The 16,184-nt window shown below is 39.6% G+C and overlaps 1 protein-coding gene across 6 annotated transcripts in view; it reads right to left on the bottom strand.

Annotated features, from left to right (window-relative positions):
* Positions 1 to 11,900, bottom strand: part of LOC113100533 (band 4.1-like protein 1) — a gene marked incomplete at its 5' end in the record, with an annotated part of 153,550 nt that extends 141,650 nt beyond the window's left edge. For all 6 annotated transcript variants that reach the window (XM_026265214.1, XM_026265218.1, XM_026265215.1 and 3 more), the window contains 2 exon segments: positions 9,483 to 9,558; positions 11,858 to 11,900. In XM_026265214.1, the coding sequence (XP_026120999.1) occupies positions 9,483 to 9,558; positions 11,858 to 11,900 (119 nt within the window).
* Positions 11,901 to 16,184: the final 4,284 nt, after the last annotated feature.

Below are 16,184 nucleotides of genomic sequence, written 5' to 3'. Positions count from 1 at the left end.
ACTCGGACTTGTCTCGGACTTGGTCATTGGACTCGCCAAATGTTCTCGTTGGTCTCAACCGAGTCCAGCAAAATTTGCATGATGTCGCGACTGAAAATGTGTGGAAAACGCTTAGCGCGGCGCTTTCTCCTTTTTTTCCCCAAAGCACTCTGTAGCCTGCGCTTGCGCACCGGTGGCATCTGCTGTTGCTAGGCACCTATGACCCACTCTCCATGAAGACGCAGAAGTTTCAGCAAAGAATAAATGGATTTGCAGCACTAGTAGCTGATAAATTCATTTAAAAAAAGTGCTATCCTTGTACTGCTATGATCAGCTATTTCCAATCTTTTTTATTGGCATTTTTTCAGGACAGTGTAAAATAAACTTACATCAAACTGATCAATATACAACAAAATATCTTTACTATATCCAACCCCAAACCTTGACCCCCCACCCCCCCAGGGAGGAATAGAAAATAATAATAAAAATATACATAATAATTAATAAAATAAAAACAAATAAACAAAAGAAAAAAAACACGGATGCATAATATTTTCTCATAATTATCATTATGGAATGTACTAAGAGAGGCGTTTCTTAAGTGTCATCCGAAACTGTATCAGAGGGATAAAGCAGGCCTTTAATTCAAGTTCAAGAAGGGATTTCAGGTACTACTGAAGGCTTTAAGGGAACCTTGAAGCATAAACCTTAATTTCTCCAATTTAATTAAAAAAATATGTCTTGTATTCATCTATTGTGAGTAGGGGAAGTGGCACATCTCCATTTAAGGAGAATGTTCCTTCTAGTTATCAGAGTGGTAAAAGCCACCACTTGAACAATGGGACTAGAGTAAGTGGTGTATGGCAGAACACCAAAAACAGCTGTCAATGGATTGGACTCGACATTAAGTGCTTTTCCCTGGGTGTGAAAACACATTGGACCAAAAGGTTACTAATTGAGGGCAAGACCAGTACATGTGCACATGATCTGCTGGAGCTTGTTTACAACGGTTACAAGCATCGTTCTTGTCTGGAAATTTTTTTTGATAATTGTGAATTTGTCAAGTGAGCTATGTAAAGTACCTGGCATTGTATCAAACCATCCCTGGCACAGATTGATGATGAGTGCACTCGATATAGGATGTATGACCACTGTTCATCTGAAATAGGAATTGAGAGGTCCAGTTCCCAAATCTCTTTGAAACGCTTTTAAATATCAGGTATCAAAGTATTAATCAAGTTATAAATGAGTGAGATAAGATGTTTATCATTGGGTTTCAGATCAAAGAAGCTCTCTAGTGCATATTCTGGAGGACGATTTGGGAAGTGAGGGAACAGTTTCTGCACAAAGTGTCTCATCTGAAAAAAACTAAATAGGTGGGTAGGTCAAACCTGGCAGATAAGGAAGAAAAGGATGTAAACACACTCTCCTCATACAGGTCCTTGACTGAGTGTATACCATTTCATGCCCATATATGATATGCAGAGTCCAAACATAATGGTGAGAAAGCATGGTTTTTCAAAATAGGCATATGTATAGACGCCCTGTGTAATCCAAAACATTTTCTAAACTGAATCCAAATTCTAAATGAATTTGAAACGACTGGATTGAAAGTAATTTTGATGATTACTAACAGAAGCTGTGAAGTGATAGGACGTAAATCATATTTAGTTGAAGAAGTTTTGGTATGAACCCAAGGTGGATAATCATTGGCTAAGTGGGGGTTATTCCAGTAAGAAATCTAACTAATATTACATGGCCAAAAATAGTGCTGGAAATTTGGAAGAGACAGGCCACCTTTTGACTTGGGAAGTTGAAGAACAGAATAGAAGTCGTGGTGGTTTATTTCCCCAAAGGAATGTCCATACTGTGCTTTTTATTTAATTTCCATCTAAATTACGGCCTATGCTCTCAATGTCAAATTCAGAAATGTTAATCCATCCATTTATAACCTCAAGGTTAGATTATTGTAATGCTTTATTGGGTAGTTGTTCTGCACGCTTAGTAAACAAACTACAGCGAGTCCAAGAGTTCTTACTAGAACCTGGAAGTATGACCCTATTTTAGCCCGGTCCTGTCAACACTGCACTGGCTCCCTATCAAACATTGTATAGATTTTAAAATATTGCTTATTAATAAAGCTCTGAATGGTTCAGCACCTCAGTATTTGAATGAGCTCCTTTTACATTATAATCCTCTACGTCCGCTACGTTCTCAAATTTGATAATACCTAGAAATCAACTGTTGGCGGCAGATCCATTTCCTATTTGGCGCCTAAACTCTGGAATAACCTACCTAACATTGTTCAGGAGTCAGACATACTCTTGCAGTTTAAATCTAGATTAAAGACCCATCTCTTTAACCTGGCTTACACATAACATACTAATATGCTTTTAATATCCAAATCCGTTAAATGATTTTTAGGCTGCATTAATTAGGTAAACCGGAACCGGGAACACTTGCCATAACACCCTATGTACTTGCTACATCATTAGAAGAATGGCATCTACGCTAATATTTGTCTGTTTCTCTCTCATTCCGAGGTCACCCTAGCCACCAGATCTAGTCTGTATCCAGATCAGAGGGTCACTGCAGTCACCCGGATCCAGTACATATCCAGACCAGACCAGACCAGGACAACTAGAGCCCCAGATACAGATCCCCTGTAAAGACCTTGTCTCAGAGGACCACCAGGACAAGACCACAGGAAACAGATGATTCTTCTGCACAATCTGACCTTGCTGCAGCTTGGAATTGAACTACTGGTTTCGTCTGGTCAGAGGAGAACTAGCCCCCCAACTGAGCCTGGTTTCTCCCAAGGTTTTTTTCTCCATTCTGTCCCTGATGGAGATTCGGTTCCTTGCTGTTGTCGCCTCTGGCTTGCTTAGTTGGGGTCACTTCATCTACAGCGATATCGTTGACTTGATTGCACATAAATGCACAGACACTATTTAACTGAACAGAGATGACATCACTGAATTCAATGATGAACTGCCTTTAACTATCATTTTGCATTATTGACACACTGTTTTCCTAATGAATGTTGTTCAGTTGCTTTGATGCAATGTATTTTGTTGAAAGGGCTATATAAATAAAGGTGACTTGACTTGACTTAAAGAAAGATCTAGTGATAAAAATGGGAATGTGCTGAAAAAAAAATAAAGTATCTTAGGGAGAGTGACCAGCTAAGGACAAAGGGAGTGTGGACCACCTTGTCAAGTCCCCCTTAATTCGATCAACAAGAGGTAAAAAGTTATGGTTAAATAATTTATCATATAGATTAGTAAATAATATCCCTAAATATTTGAAACCCACCATGGATAATTTGAAGGGGAATTGGGAGAACGAAAGTTCTCTAGCAGCAGGGTTTACAGGGTATAGTTCACTTTTTTGCAGATTAATGTGTTCCACCTTTACTTTGACCTATTTAAGTTTGGCAGTTTCATTGAGCTGTGTTCAGTCTTGAGCCTACCCAGTACGTATTACCTGTGTTGTAGACCTGTTAAGTTTCATTTTCCAGTTACCTATTGGACTACCTTCTGTTTTGTGCTGTAAAGCTGCAACTGATATTTTGTTTATATTTTACTACTGAGACCAAGTAAAGACTGCCTGCCTTTGAGTTACCTAGTTTGCTCTTCCTTCTGCACACGGGTCTTCTAAGAAATTGTTCTTCCCGGTAGACCGGAGGTAGAGAACTAGCTTTCCCTGACTGGGAGACCCGGGTTTGAGACCCACCTCAGACACCTCATGCCAGTTCTTCCTGACAGCAAGACTGAACCATGGAAGTAGACCCAGCAGAAGAACAGACTCCTCTCTCCAATGTGGAACGGATACTATCTGAGCTCTCTAGCCAAGCTGCGGCCATTCATAAGCATGAACAAATCCTGACTGAGATTCTGCAGCATCTGAGACTTCAATCTATATATCAAGCCTATACAGACCCACAGACCCAGTCCATACCTCAAATTGCTCCAGTTCTTCCAGCCCAGTCCCAAGGTACTGCTCCACCCCTGCTCGAGCCTAGACTTCCAGCCCCTGAGAGGTATGATGGGAACCCAGAGAGGTGTCGAGGATTCATTACCCAGTGTACCCTTGCTTTCCAACAGCAGCCTAACAGTTTCCCTACAGAGAGCACCAGAGTGGCTTATATGACAACCCTTCCTGTGGGTAAGGCACTGGATTGGGCTACAGCTCTCTGGGAGAGGAGGTCTCCTCTCACGTCTAACAGCGATCTCTTCATAACTGAGATGAGAAGGTCTTCCACCTTAGGGGAGCAGAGGTTGATCATCGACTTCTTCAACTTGCACAAGGAACCCACAGAGTTTGCTATCGAGTTCCACACCCTGGCTACAGAGAGTGAGTGGGATCAGCGAGCCCTGAAAGCTGCATTCCGTCGTGCTCTATCACGTGAGTTAAAGGATGAGCAGGCCTACAGATACCCAGCCCCTGATTTGGAGTCTATAATTGATGTTGCCATCAGACTGGACAACCGCAATCAAGATCGTCAAAGTGAACGTTGTCATGAGACTTGACTACCCGCGATCCAAACCCCCACTGGTTTTGTGGAACCTTCCTCACTGATTGGGTGTACCGAGGAGCCAATGCAGCTGGGAAGAACCCGGTAATCACAGGCTGAGAGGGAGAGACGAATGAGGGATAAGTGTTGCCTGTACTGTGGTGAGTCCGGTAACTTCCGTGCCACCTGTCCTGAACTGAACCTGTCTCGCCCAAGAAGAGGGGGCCTGGGATGAGAGTAATTACTTACCCCCGACCAGCAGCTTCAGGCCTTTTGATTGATGTCTCAATTTCCTGGGGCAATGCACGTCACAAACTCATGGATTTCATAGACTCTTGTGCTGCAGGAAATTTCATGGATTCCGCATTGGCGACACAGTTAAAGATTCAGCCCATCACTCTCCATGATCCTTTAACTGTTACCGCATTGGATGGAAGGCCCCTAGGTTCTGGCCAGGTAAGCCAGTGCACCACATTACTCCATTTTCAAGTAGGTTCTCATAGAGATACAGTTTTTTTAAAATTAATTCTCCCGAGTTCCCATTGATCCTTGGGTATCCTCGGCTAGTTCTGCATAATCCAAGAATTGACTGGTCTTCCAACCAGATAAGTGAGTGGGGGCCTAACTGCTGTGTGTCTGGCTTGTCTTTCTGCCATTCTCGAGCCACAGGCAACCTTCCCATCCAAAGAGAGCCTGACTATATCTGGACTGAGACAAGTGGCTTCCACACATCTCTCTACCTCTCCAAAGTTATCCCGTGTCCCCCAAGAGTATGCAGACCTCTGTGAAGTGTTCAGCAAGGAACGTGCTGCCTCTCTTCCTCCCCATAGACCTTATGATTGTGCCATTGAACTGCATCCTGGCACTTGTCCACCTCGAGGGAGGCTATTCTCTTTGTCTGCCCCAGAAAGAGCCGCTATGGAGGAATATATCAACAAGGCTGTTGACAGTGGATTCATCCGCCCTTCAACTTCACCGGCAGGCACTGGGTTTTTCTTTGTGGGAAAGGATGGCAGTCTCCGTCCATGTATTGACTACCAGGGTTTAAATTGTATCACTGTAAAGAATCGTTACCCACTGCCATTGATGACCTCCGGTTTTGAACTTCTACAAGGTGCCACAATATTCACCAAACTGGATCTTAGGAATGCCTACCACCTGGTCAGGATCCGTGCTGGGGATGAGTGGAAGACTGCGTTCAACACCCCAACTGGCCATTATGAGTATCAGGTAATGCCCTTTGGGTTAGTCAATGCCCCAGCTGTCTTCCAGGCATTCATTAATGATGTTCTACGAGAGATGCTAAACAAATTTGTATTTGTTTATCTGGATGACATCTTAATCTTCTCCCATTGTTACCAAGATCATGTCCAGCATGTCCGGCAGGTTTGGTCTCAACTGTTAAAAGGGGGGTGAAATGCTATTTCATGCATACTGAGTTTTTTACACTGTTAAAGAGTTGGATTCCCATGCTAAACATGGACAAAGTTTCAAAAATTAAGTTGTACGTTTGAAGGAGTATTTTTGTTCCCAAAATACTCCTTCCGGTTTGTCACAAGTTTCTGAAAGTTTTTTTTTCGAGTATGGCTCTGTGTGACGTTAGATGGAGCGGAATTTCCTTATATGGGTCCTAAGGGACAAGATCTGCCAGAAGAGCGCGCGCTCCCGTACAGCGAGGCTGAGCACAGACATTTCACTGTTTAGAGCGATTCACTGATCAGAGCGAGAGCGTCGCGAAAAGTCACAAAAGGAGTGTGTTTTTGGTTGCTAGGGCAAGACAACCCTGCACAGATTACCAAAAAAAAAACAGCATTAAGGGACCAGTGGATGGAGTTTATTTTTACAGAGCATCAACGGAGTTGTGCAAGTGTTTTTGTTTGTTCCCTGCATTTCGAAGATTCTTGTTTTACAAACAATGCCCAGTTTGACGACGGATTTGCGTATAGTTTATTTCTTAAGGATGATGCAATCCCAACGAAAAAGGGTCACGATCGTGTGTTGGAACCGCAGGCGGTGAGTAAAACTGCTTAAAATAGCTCTGCGTCCTTGTTAGTGCGTCCGCCTCCCATGCCGGAGACTCGGGTTCGAGCCCCGCTCGGAGCGAGTCGTTGCTGCTGCTGCTCTCTTCAGTTTCAGCCTCGGGATCTGATTCTGGATCATAAATAAACGGCTGAATCTGACTGTAAGCCATGGTTTGTTTTGGATGATGGTTTTTCCCTCACGGTAATGTCACAGCTTCCAGCCGCTGTCAACACAAAAGCCTACTGGCGCTCGTGATTCGTTAGCTCCGCCCACACGTCACGCCTCCAGCTGGTCTTGTTTTTCCGGGAAAAATCGGTACAGACTATCTTTCTCTTATGAATATAATAAAATTAAAGACTTTTTGGAGTTATGAAGGATGCAGTACTACTCTATATTTACTCAAGATTAACAGGATATTGAGTGAAAACGAGCATTTCACCCCCCCCCCTTTAAGAAACAAGCTCTTTGTGAAGATTCAGAAAAGTGAGTTCCATGTATCAACTGTCTCCTTCCTTGTGTTCATTGTCTCCAATGGCAGCATTCAGATGGATCCTAGCAAGACCCAAGCAGTTCTGAACTGGCCTCAGCCTTGCTCTGTCAAACAGGTACAGTGCTTTCTTGGTTTTGCAATTTTTTATAGGAGATTTATAAGAAATTTCAGCTTACAGCCCTTACCAAAAAGACCTCAAAGCCATTTCAATGGACTGAAGGGGCTAATCGGGCATTTGAGCTGCTCAAGCATCGCTTCACCTCTGCACCCATCCTGACTTTCCCTGATCCAGATTTGCCTTTTGAAGTAGAAGTGGATGCATCAGATGTCGGAATGGGAGCTGTTTTGTCTCAAAAGGCCAAGAGGGACAATAAGCTTCATCCTTGTGCCTTTTTTTCACGTCAACTCACCCAAGCAGAAAAGAACTATGATATAGGTAACCGAGAGTTGCTGGCAGTGAAGCTGGCACTGAAGGAATGGAGACACTGGCTAGAGGGGGCCAAACACCCATTTGTCATTTGGACAGGTCACCGGAACCTTACATACATCCGGGAGGCTAAGAGGCTGAATCTACGCCAGGCCCGATGGGCTCTCTTTTTTAACCGCTTTGAGTTCATTCTCTCTTATCGACCTGGCTCAAAGAACTCCAAGCCTGATGCCCTTTTGAGACAGTTTGACATGCCAGATGTGGAGGACAGACCTGAGCCCATCATTCCCAGCTCCAAGGTGGTGGCAGGGGTTCAGTGGGGACTAGAAGTGGCAGTAAGGAAGGCTCAACGACAACAGCCTGACACAGGTAATTTATATTTTTTATATTTTATTTATATTTTACTACTGAGACCAAGAAAAGACTGCCTGCCTTTGAGTTACCTTAGCCTATGAGTTTGCGCTTCCTTCTGCACATGGGTCTTCTAAGAAATTATTCTTCCCAGTACATACATATTCTTTCATTCATCATTTTCAATGTATTTATTTATTTTCTAATAAAAAGCAGTAAAATTTCTACCCACGTTTAATTGTTTTTGTCTAATTAAATTTATTTACTAACTCACCACACACAATTATGTACAATAACTGTAATTTCCAGAAAAGCAATAATTTTTTGTGAAAATGGTAGTTCTGCTAATGCTTAGTTAATGATGGTTACTGAATTTGGATGTTAACAGAATTCACATACTATGTGCTGTGACTGGCCAATATTGGGGTCTGTTCATTTACCTACTATTAAGAAGAAATTAACATGCTTGATAACTCATATCATATTTAATGAAAAACATTAGTTCTCACATTAATTGATATACGGTTCTAGCCTCTATATGCATATATGCATGAGGTAATGTGGATTTTTATTTTCCTTTAATAATTCAAAAAGTATTATATGCACAAAATAATGGTTTTCTGAATTATGTAACATAAGCTTAGCTTTATCCAAAATTTAGAGTAAAGACCTTATTTTTTTGTGAATAAAGAAAACATCATGATCATGTATAATAAATCATAAATCATGATGATATACTCACCTTACTTATTGTCTTAATTAAGGAGTTGCTCATCCATGAAGTCATGAATGAAAGACTTTGAACTCATGATAGTTCCTGATAATTGATGAGATATTAATGTATAAACTAATGCATAATTCATACATTAATTTATGCATCAATTCGTGGTAATTTGTGTACCCTTACCATAAAGTAAGGGAAGTCGTGGCCTAATGGTTAGAGGGTTGGAATCCCAATCGAAGGGTTGTGAGTTCTAGTCTCGGGCCGGACGGAATTGTGGGTGGGGGGAGTGCATGTACAGTTCTCTCTCCACCTTCAATACCACGACTTAGGTGCCCTTGAGCAAGGCATCAAACCCCCAACTGTTCCCGGGCGCCGCAGCATAAATGGCTGCCCACTGCTCCGGGTGTGTGCTCACAGTGTGTGTGTGTGTTCACTGCTCTGTGTGTGTGCATTTCGGATGGGTTAAATGCAGAGCACAAATTCTGAGTATGGGTCACTATACTTGGCTGAATGTCACTTCACATAAAGTCTTACCCAATTTTAAAGGCCTAGGAGGTGTATGAGGTACTTTTGTGTGCACTCCACTAGTTTTTTGCTAGAAGAGTGTCTTTGAAAGTTATTTGGGTGACAGCAGGTTAGGCCTTTATAGTATGAACTTTCAGAAGGTTGTGTAGTTTTGATATTGACCTGTTTACTTACAGGGTAATAAATTGCTGATCACCTCATAGTAAGGCATATTATAGTGTTCGCATAGCATTAGACTGACACAGTCTTGAGTAAACCAACTCAAGGAACCAAAGTTACACACATAAACAAAATGCTTTTAATGATATTATGAATTTTATGTATGCCACATTAAGTTAATCATGTATCAGCTATCCTGCTTTCTACAAATTGGTACTTGCCAAAACAACAACAACAACAACAACAACATATACATTGAGAAATAAATGTGGCATTTAACTTTACTCACCTTGTAATGTCTTCCATTAACTGGGAGGGGTCCGGTGGATAGAACTTTACAGCAAAATTTAATTGCCAAGAAGATGCTGTAAAAACATACAAAGTGAGAGCAAAAAACAAACAAACAAACAATCAAACAAACTCCCGGTTTCACAGACAAGGCTTAAACTAGTCCCAGACTAAAATGTATGTTTGAGGTGTATCAATTGAGAATATCTTGCTATGATATATCTTAAAATATGTCAGTGTCATTATTATATTATGTGTCAAGATGCACACCTGTAATGTTTTCTTATAATGGCAGTTTTGTTGCTTAATTATCTAAATTTAACTAAGGGCTAGTCCTGGCTTAAGCTAAGCCCTGTTTGTGAAACAAGGCCAACATGTTTGCAGAATAGTTGACTGATAAACTGAAAATGTTCTCATGGTTGGACAGCATTTAAGTGTTTTTTGACTGTAGCAAATAAAAGCAAAGGTCAGAGCAAGTGAAATGATCATGTACTGAACAAAACAGGGCTGTAAACATAAGCTAATTGTTTGAGTGAATACGATTTGTGTTATTTTTCTAAATCAAATTTAGAAAGGTTTTAAAAATGTTTGTTATCCTAATGGTTTTGCAGTATTGAAAGTGACATTAGAGTTATGTAAAATCAGTTGGCTTAAATGTATTCTACATATCAGAATAATTAGGCATAATTATGTTTTATTGCAAAATGTCTATGTTACTGTGTTACTAAGTTGGAACGAAATTTTATATAATGACACAATAGGAATTATGAGCTGCATCATAATACCCTTTTAAGAGTGTGTTTAATTCAATAACCTTATCTATGCAGCAACACAGAGTATGGGCAGTTACCCAGCTTCTTATTCCCAAACAGGAAACTAGGCTTACTTTGAGTAGGCTCTCAATACTGCACAATCATAAAATATGAAAGATATAGCCTCACACATTCAAACCATTTGTAGAAGCTTATTCATAATACAGGTTATAAAATCTGAAGTATGGGGAGGGGACCAATATTCACAATACAAATGCCCTGTAAATAGTACCTCTAGCAAGGGCCCATATAGACACCAAACTTCAAGTAGAATGCACCCTAATATCCAGAGATGAAGGTAATCCAGGCGCCTCATAGACCCCAGCAAAATCACATTCAACAAACAATGCAAAAATCTCAGTTTCTTGACAAAAATGTATATATATGGTCAACAATAGTCTTCAACGCCCTTACCTGCAAGAGCTCAGGACAACCCATCTAATAATAAAGTGGCTCAACTCCCAGCCTTTTAAAGTTCTGGCTAGATGTGACAAATGTGCCCTGGGCTTCAGACAACATGTCCTTCTAATGCAAAATCTCTCCACGATACACTGTCCTGGAGAGATAACAAAGTTCAGACTGCCAATACAGAGCCACCACTGCAACCATGAATGCCATGCTGTGCTCACTGAGCATGCAATTTGCTTCATGGCCTAAGCACCAAATTCAGTGACCTACAGAACTCATGAACGGCCTCAGAACCCAATAAAGCACATTATCCATGAACCTTGTCAAGCTGCAAGGGCACTGTAATGCAGCACCTTATAAGCAGTGCTTTAGCACCATGAGCCAATTAATTAAGCATGATTTTATAGGGCTTCAGAGCAAATGACCACTGATGCATTCTCATTGCTTCTTTACGCAGCTTTGGGTAGCTTTGTACTGCAGCAGTCAGATTGCTGTATATGAGGAACGATCGAGAAGTTCATGATGCTGGGCTAAACATTTCATACTGCAGAAGATTTACTATGGCTGCAGAGCTGTAGCTAAGCTAAAGTAAAAATAGAGAGACAAGATCTATCTATTTGTGCAAACAAAATAATAATTAACTAAATCTTGCACAACATCATAATTTATTCCCTTATTTTACTAAATCATGCACAATAAACCATGGGCATGTTTACATTGAATCAAATCTAGTGAGAAAGTTATTATATTGTGTGCATGATTTACTTAAAAGGTACGAAAGAGTAAGTTGTGCATATGATTTAGTAAAACGTGGGAGCAAATTAAGTCGTGCACACAATTAACTTTTTTTCCCCTGTATTTCATATACAGGCTTTGTAAAATCAGATTTTTAATTATTATTTTTTTTTATTTAGCCATTTTGCCTTTATTACAACAGGATAGTGTAAAGTACACAGGAAGCGAAATGGGGGAGAAAGAGGGGGGCAGGATTGAGAAACGTCCAGAAAGTCTGGATTCAAACTTGGGATGCCCGAAATGCAATGGCATTATATGTTGTTACTGCCTACTAGGCAATCAATGGCGAAATATTGTGCTTAAACATTTTACATGACATACAAGTTTACATGACATATCCATTCATATGAGTGATACTTACTTCTCATCTGTTTCTTGACCTCTTTGGACAGGTCCAACCAGTTCTGCAAAACACAACAGAAACAACTAAATCTTAGAGAAAATGTCCATACTGCCTTGTTGAATGTGTTTAGGAATGATTTGGTCTGTTCAAGAATGGTTGGTCTCTGTTTCTCTATGTGTCTGAATTGAAAGACAAAATTTGCATAAGGAGATTAATGCAAATCTCAACATCTGTCTTTCCCACTGTGGCTTTGAGTGTAAATGAGATGGTTTGTATTTAGGACATCATGGAGACCAAAAGAGATCAATGCACATCCATACATCTGCATGATCTTTAGCATAAAGGTCGACTGGAACAATTATTCCGAGTCTATCAAGGTGGAATCGTGATCAGGTCTGCAACAATAAGTTAAACTCTGGTCACAAGGTTAAGAATTATTGCGGGAATAAAGTCTCTTCTGTGCAGGAAATTCCAGAATTTCATGGCAGAAGAATTGGAGATCAATCTTGGTGGAGATCCAAACACTGAGGGGAGAACTAAAAGTAACACAATTATAATTAGGGATGGGTCTGAAGCCCAATATCTTATTCGGAAAGTCACTGATAATGTCTTCAAAACAAATAATGTATTCTACAAATAATAGGAAAAAAGTTTGACACAGACACTTATCAAGTTACCGGGATAACAAATGAGCCAGGGCAGTACAATCAAAAAATCAGTGCCAATAAGTCTCTCAGAAATCAGAGCTGGTTTAAGTTATATCAACAAAGATACTGAATCATACACATTGTCTACTATTTGAGTTGTCTATTTAAATGTTTTAAATCTTGTAAGATATGATTAAACTTCGTAAAACTAAACATTTATCTCTGTCTTATTCTGTCCCAGAGCCAGTCCCTCATTGATGTATTTTCAAATATTTTTCAGATTTGCATGTATAGAAAAAGCAGTTTTGAACCATTAAATATTTTCTTTCATATTTAATATCTGATGTTACATATTACACAAAATATGGGGACAGTTGAAATTCATTTTTATTGTAGGTCATAGCTTAGAGTTTCAGTTCCTTGTGTGATATGATGAGAAACATAAAGTCTTTTTTTTAGGGCTCAAGCCAGAAGGGGCGAAGAGCCCTCTTGTTCCCCTAAGTTTTATTAGGGCCCGAGTACCGATGGTGTGAGGACCTTCTTGGAATTGCTCTGTTTATTATTATTATTATTATTATTATTATTATCATTATTATTATTATTATTATTATTATTATTATTAGGGCCTGAGCACCGATGGTGTGAGGACACTCTTGTATCTGCTCTGTTTATTAGGTCCCGAGCACCAATGGTGCGAGGACCCTATTGGAATTGCTGTTTATTATTATTATTTTTCTCCCCAAAGAATCACATTTTTGAAGGCCTGAATATACTCGAAATGTCACGAAACTTTGCACACACCTCAAAACTGGTGAAAATGTACGTCTGATATGGGTTTCAGGAGTGGTGTGGCAAAGTGGCTCAACAACGTCACCTACACATTCAACGAGCTACACGCATCGCCTCGAGCCACGTTTCACGTACATGTATAAAAATCGGGAACACACATGTAACACACTAATACCTACAAAAAAGTATCTTTGAACTAAATCCTAAAGCCAACAGGAAGTCGGTTATTTTTAATTTCATCTGCAAAATTTGTGTCATTTGAGTTGTGAAGTTTGTGTCATTTGAGTTGTGCACTGTGCGTCTGTTTGCCTCTAAATGTCCAATAATTTGTATGTCCTGCCACTCTTTTTTCCGCAGCTAAAGAATCCAACCGTATGTTGTACATAATGTCTGGAGAAAGCTTCTGGCTACATGACTGTCTCCCATGCAGAGAGTTCTCTTTTCTCCTCGTGTAGCATTTACAGTCAAAGTTACGGATTTTCTCCATTTCTCTGTCTTTATCCCCATTAAATTTTACTATCGATATATCCTCTGATATCTTACGGTCCAACTCGTCTGACACCAGTCCAATACATTCTTCCTCATCTTCATCTTCGCTCAGTTGTAGATTAGGGATATTATACAGTCTTATTATGCTGCTTTCATCGTCGCTCTGATCGTCTTCAGAATCAGTGAGCGCTTGTTTCATAAGCATCTGGCTTGTCGAAAGAAGAACTTCAAAACATTTTCGGTATAACGGCTACGGTTCAGCTCGTACATAATTTTTAACAAACAATATTGGAAAAATATATATTTGGGAGTCTTAGTCCTTTCCAACGATATATAGTTTGTCAAGATTAGATTGGATTTGATTGTAATATAGTATAGTCAACGTAGGCGTCCCGTATACGGGACGGGTGACAATTAACAGGTTAAATATACTTGACGGAAGTGGTCCTGATTGAAATACAGACAGACAATGACACGTCCCTACTGCGTGCTATAATCTCCGACAAACTAGCTGATTTCAACCTCAAAATGTACGCTTTTAAATATACCAATACTGCTATCTCAAACACGGAGAGACTTCTTTGTGATATCAACTAACAGATTCTGCAAAAAAACGAAGATCACCAATTTAAAAAAAAAAAAAAAAAACGCTTCTTTCTCATTTTGCTCGAAAGTTGTGCTGCCGACTTGTGTCACTGGTTTCCGTGACGGGTCACATATTTTTTAAAATAAATTTGGAGGTAGGTTGAAAAAGCCAGGTTGGAAGTTTTTAAGTAGTTGTACAGCTTGAAGTGTAAAGTTTATTCTTGTACACAGATATGGCATATTCATGGCAGTACACATGAAATTCATGTATATATTTGTCACTTAAAATATTGTAAACAGAAATCCTGTCGCCCCCTCTAGTGGACATTAAGTATTAAGGCCTTCATTGCTCGGGTAACAAAAGTCACTAGCTTTTTTTGGGAAGTTAAGACTGACCAGTTATACAGCAACGAGTCTGAAGATCTGAGCTGAATTTGGTAAAACATTAAAGTTATAGTCAGTGTCAATTACTCTTATAATAAATAATAATAATAATGTTTAAATATGATGTTAATAATGTTTAAAGAAGAGAAAAGATGAGCAGATGACCACGCGGACAGGTGCGCGTGGTCAGTAGGCTTCAAAAGCATAATTGCACATGCGCAGGCAGTGTGAAGAAGCTAATTGCTACTCAAACCTGTGCAATCCCGTCAATAAATGAATATGAAGACAGCGATGTGCAATTATTCTGGGCAATTGTTTGTTAACATGTTTGTTGCAGAGAGAACCATCAACCTGCACATTCAGAAGTATAAACTGAAGTATGCATAGTGATGTGTCGTTCTTGAATGATTCGTTCATTTTGAACGAATTTTTAATGTGACTCTGGAAGAACGAGTCGTCTCTGGGGATGATTCGTTTCAGGTCGCGCATCGCGCAATATTCTATAGGTTCTGTTCCGCTAGTAGTAATTCACCTGTGTCAATCAATGCAGTCTTGAGCCGGAAAGAGAATTGATTAGTTCATAGTTCGGGTCAATCAGGTTTTGACTCGTTCGTTAATCACATGACATACCCATACGCTAAACCCAATGCAATCTGAGCCAGAAAGAGAATTGATTAGTTCATCTCATGTGTCTTCGGGTCGAATCATTCCTTAATCACGTGACAGACCCATACGCTAAAACCATAGACAGCAAAATAAGTATTGAGCCGGAAAGAGAATTGATTAGTTAATCTTTCAGGTCTTTGGGTTGTTCGTTCTTTTGTCACGTGACGTGACAGCATTGGCTAGAGTTATTAGTTAATTTACAACCTTCCTTACAAACGGGTGCATAGTACTTTCTTTTTATATAATAATTATGCTTTAAATGTTGTCCATATGATGGCGAAATCACTTTGATGAAGAGATGTTTTTTCTTTTTTTTTTTTTTTTACAGTGGATTCTAATCTTCAAAAATGACCTTGTTGTTTGATTTATGTCTTTTGAGTTCACCATTCAGATTAGACTATAGAACTGTAATATTATTTGTTTAGGATTCAAAATGATATTTGCTTTTATGTCTTTATGTCCTTTTTGAGCAATCTTCTTGTACATATATTAGACCAAAATGTCAAGTTTGCCTAGGAAAAGCAAAACCAGCAAACTCAAAATTGGATTAAAAATGAACAAACTAGAATATAAATACTTTGTATTGTAGGCTTATATTATTATATAGCCTAGTGTTTATTTACTGATAGACAGTCAAAAGGACAAATTAATCAATATTTTATTTATAAAATAATAATACACCACAGATCCTGAAGAAACAGTAACAAAACAGTGACAGAAATGTCAGACCCGAAAGACTCATGAGATGAACTAATCAATTCTCTTTCCGGCTTGGACTGCATTGG

The sequence above is a fragment of the Carassius auratus genome, unplaced genomic scaffold (genome assembly GCF_003368295.1).
Source record: "Carassius auratus strain Wakin unplaced genomic scaffold, ASM336829v1 scaf_tig00217296, whole genome shotgun sequence".
Lineage (NCBI taxonomy): Eukaryota > Metazoa > Chordata > Actinopteri > Cypriniformes > Cyprinidae > Carassius > Carassius auratus.
The sequence above is the reverse complement of the archived record's forward strand: the minus strand, read 5'-3'. Positions and strand labels throughout refer to the sequence as shown.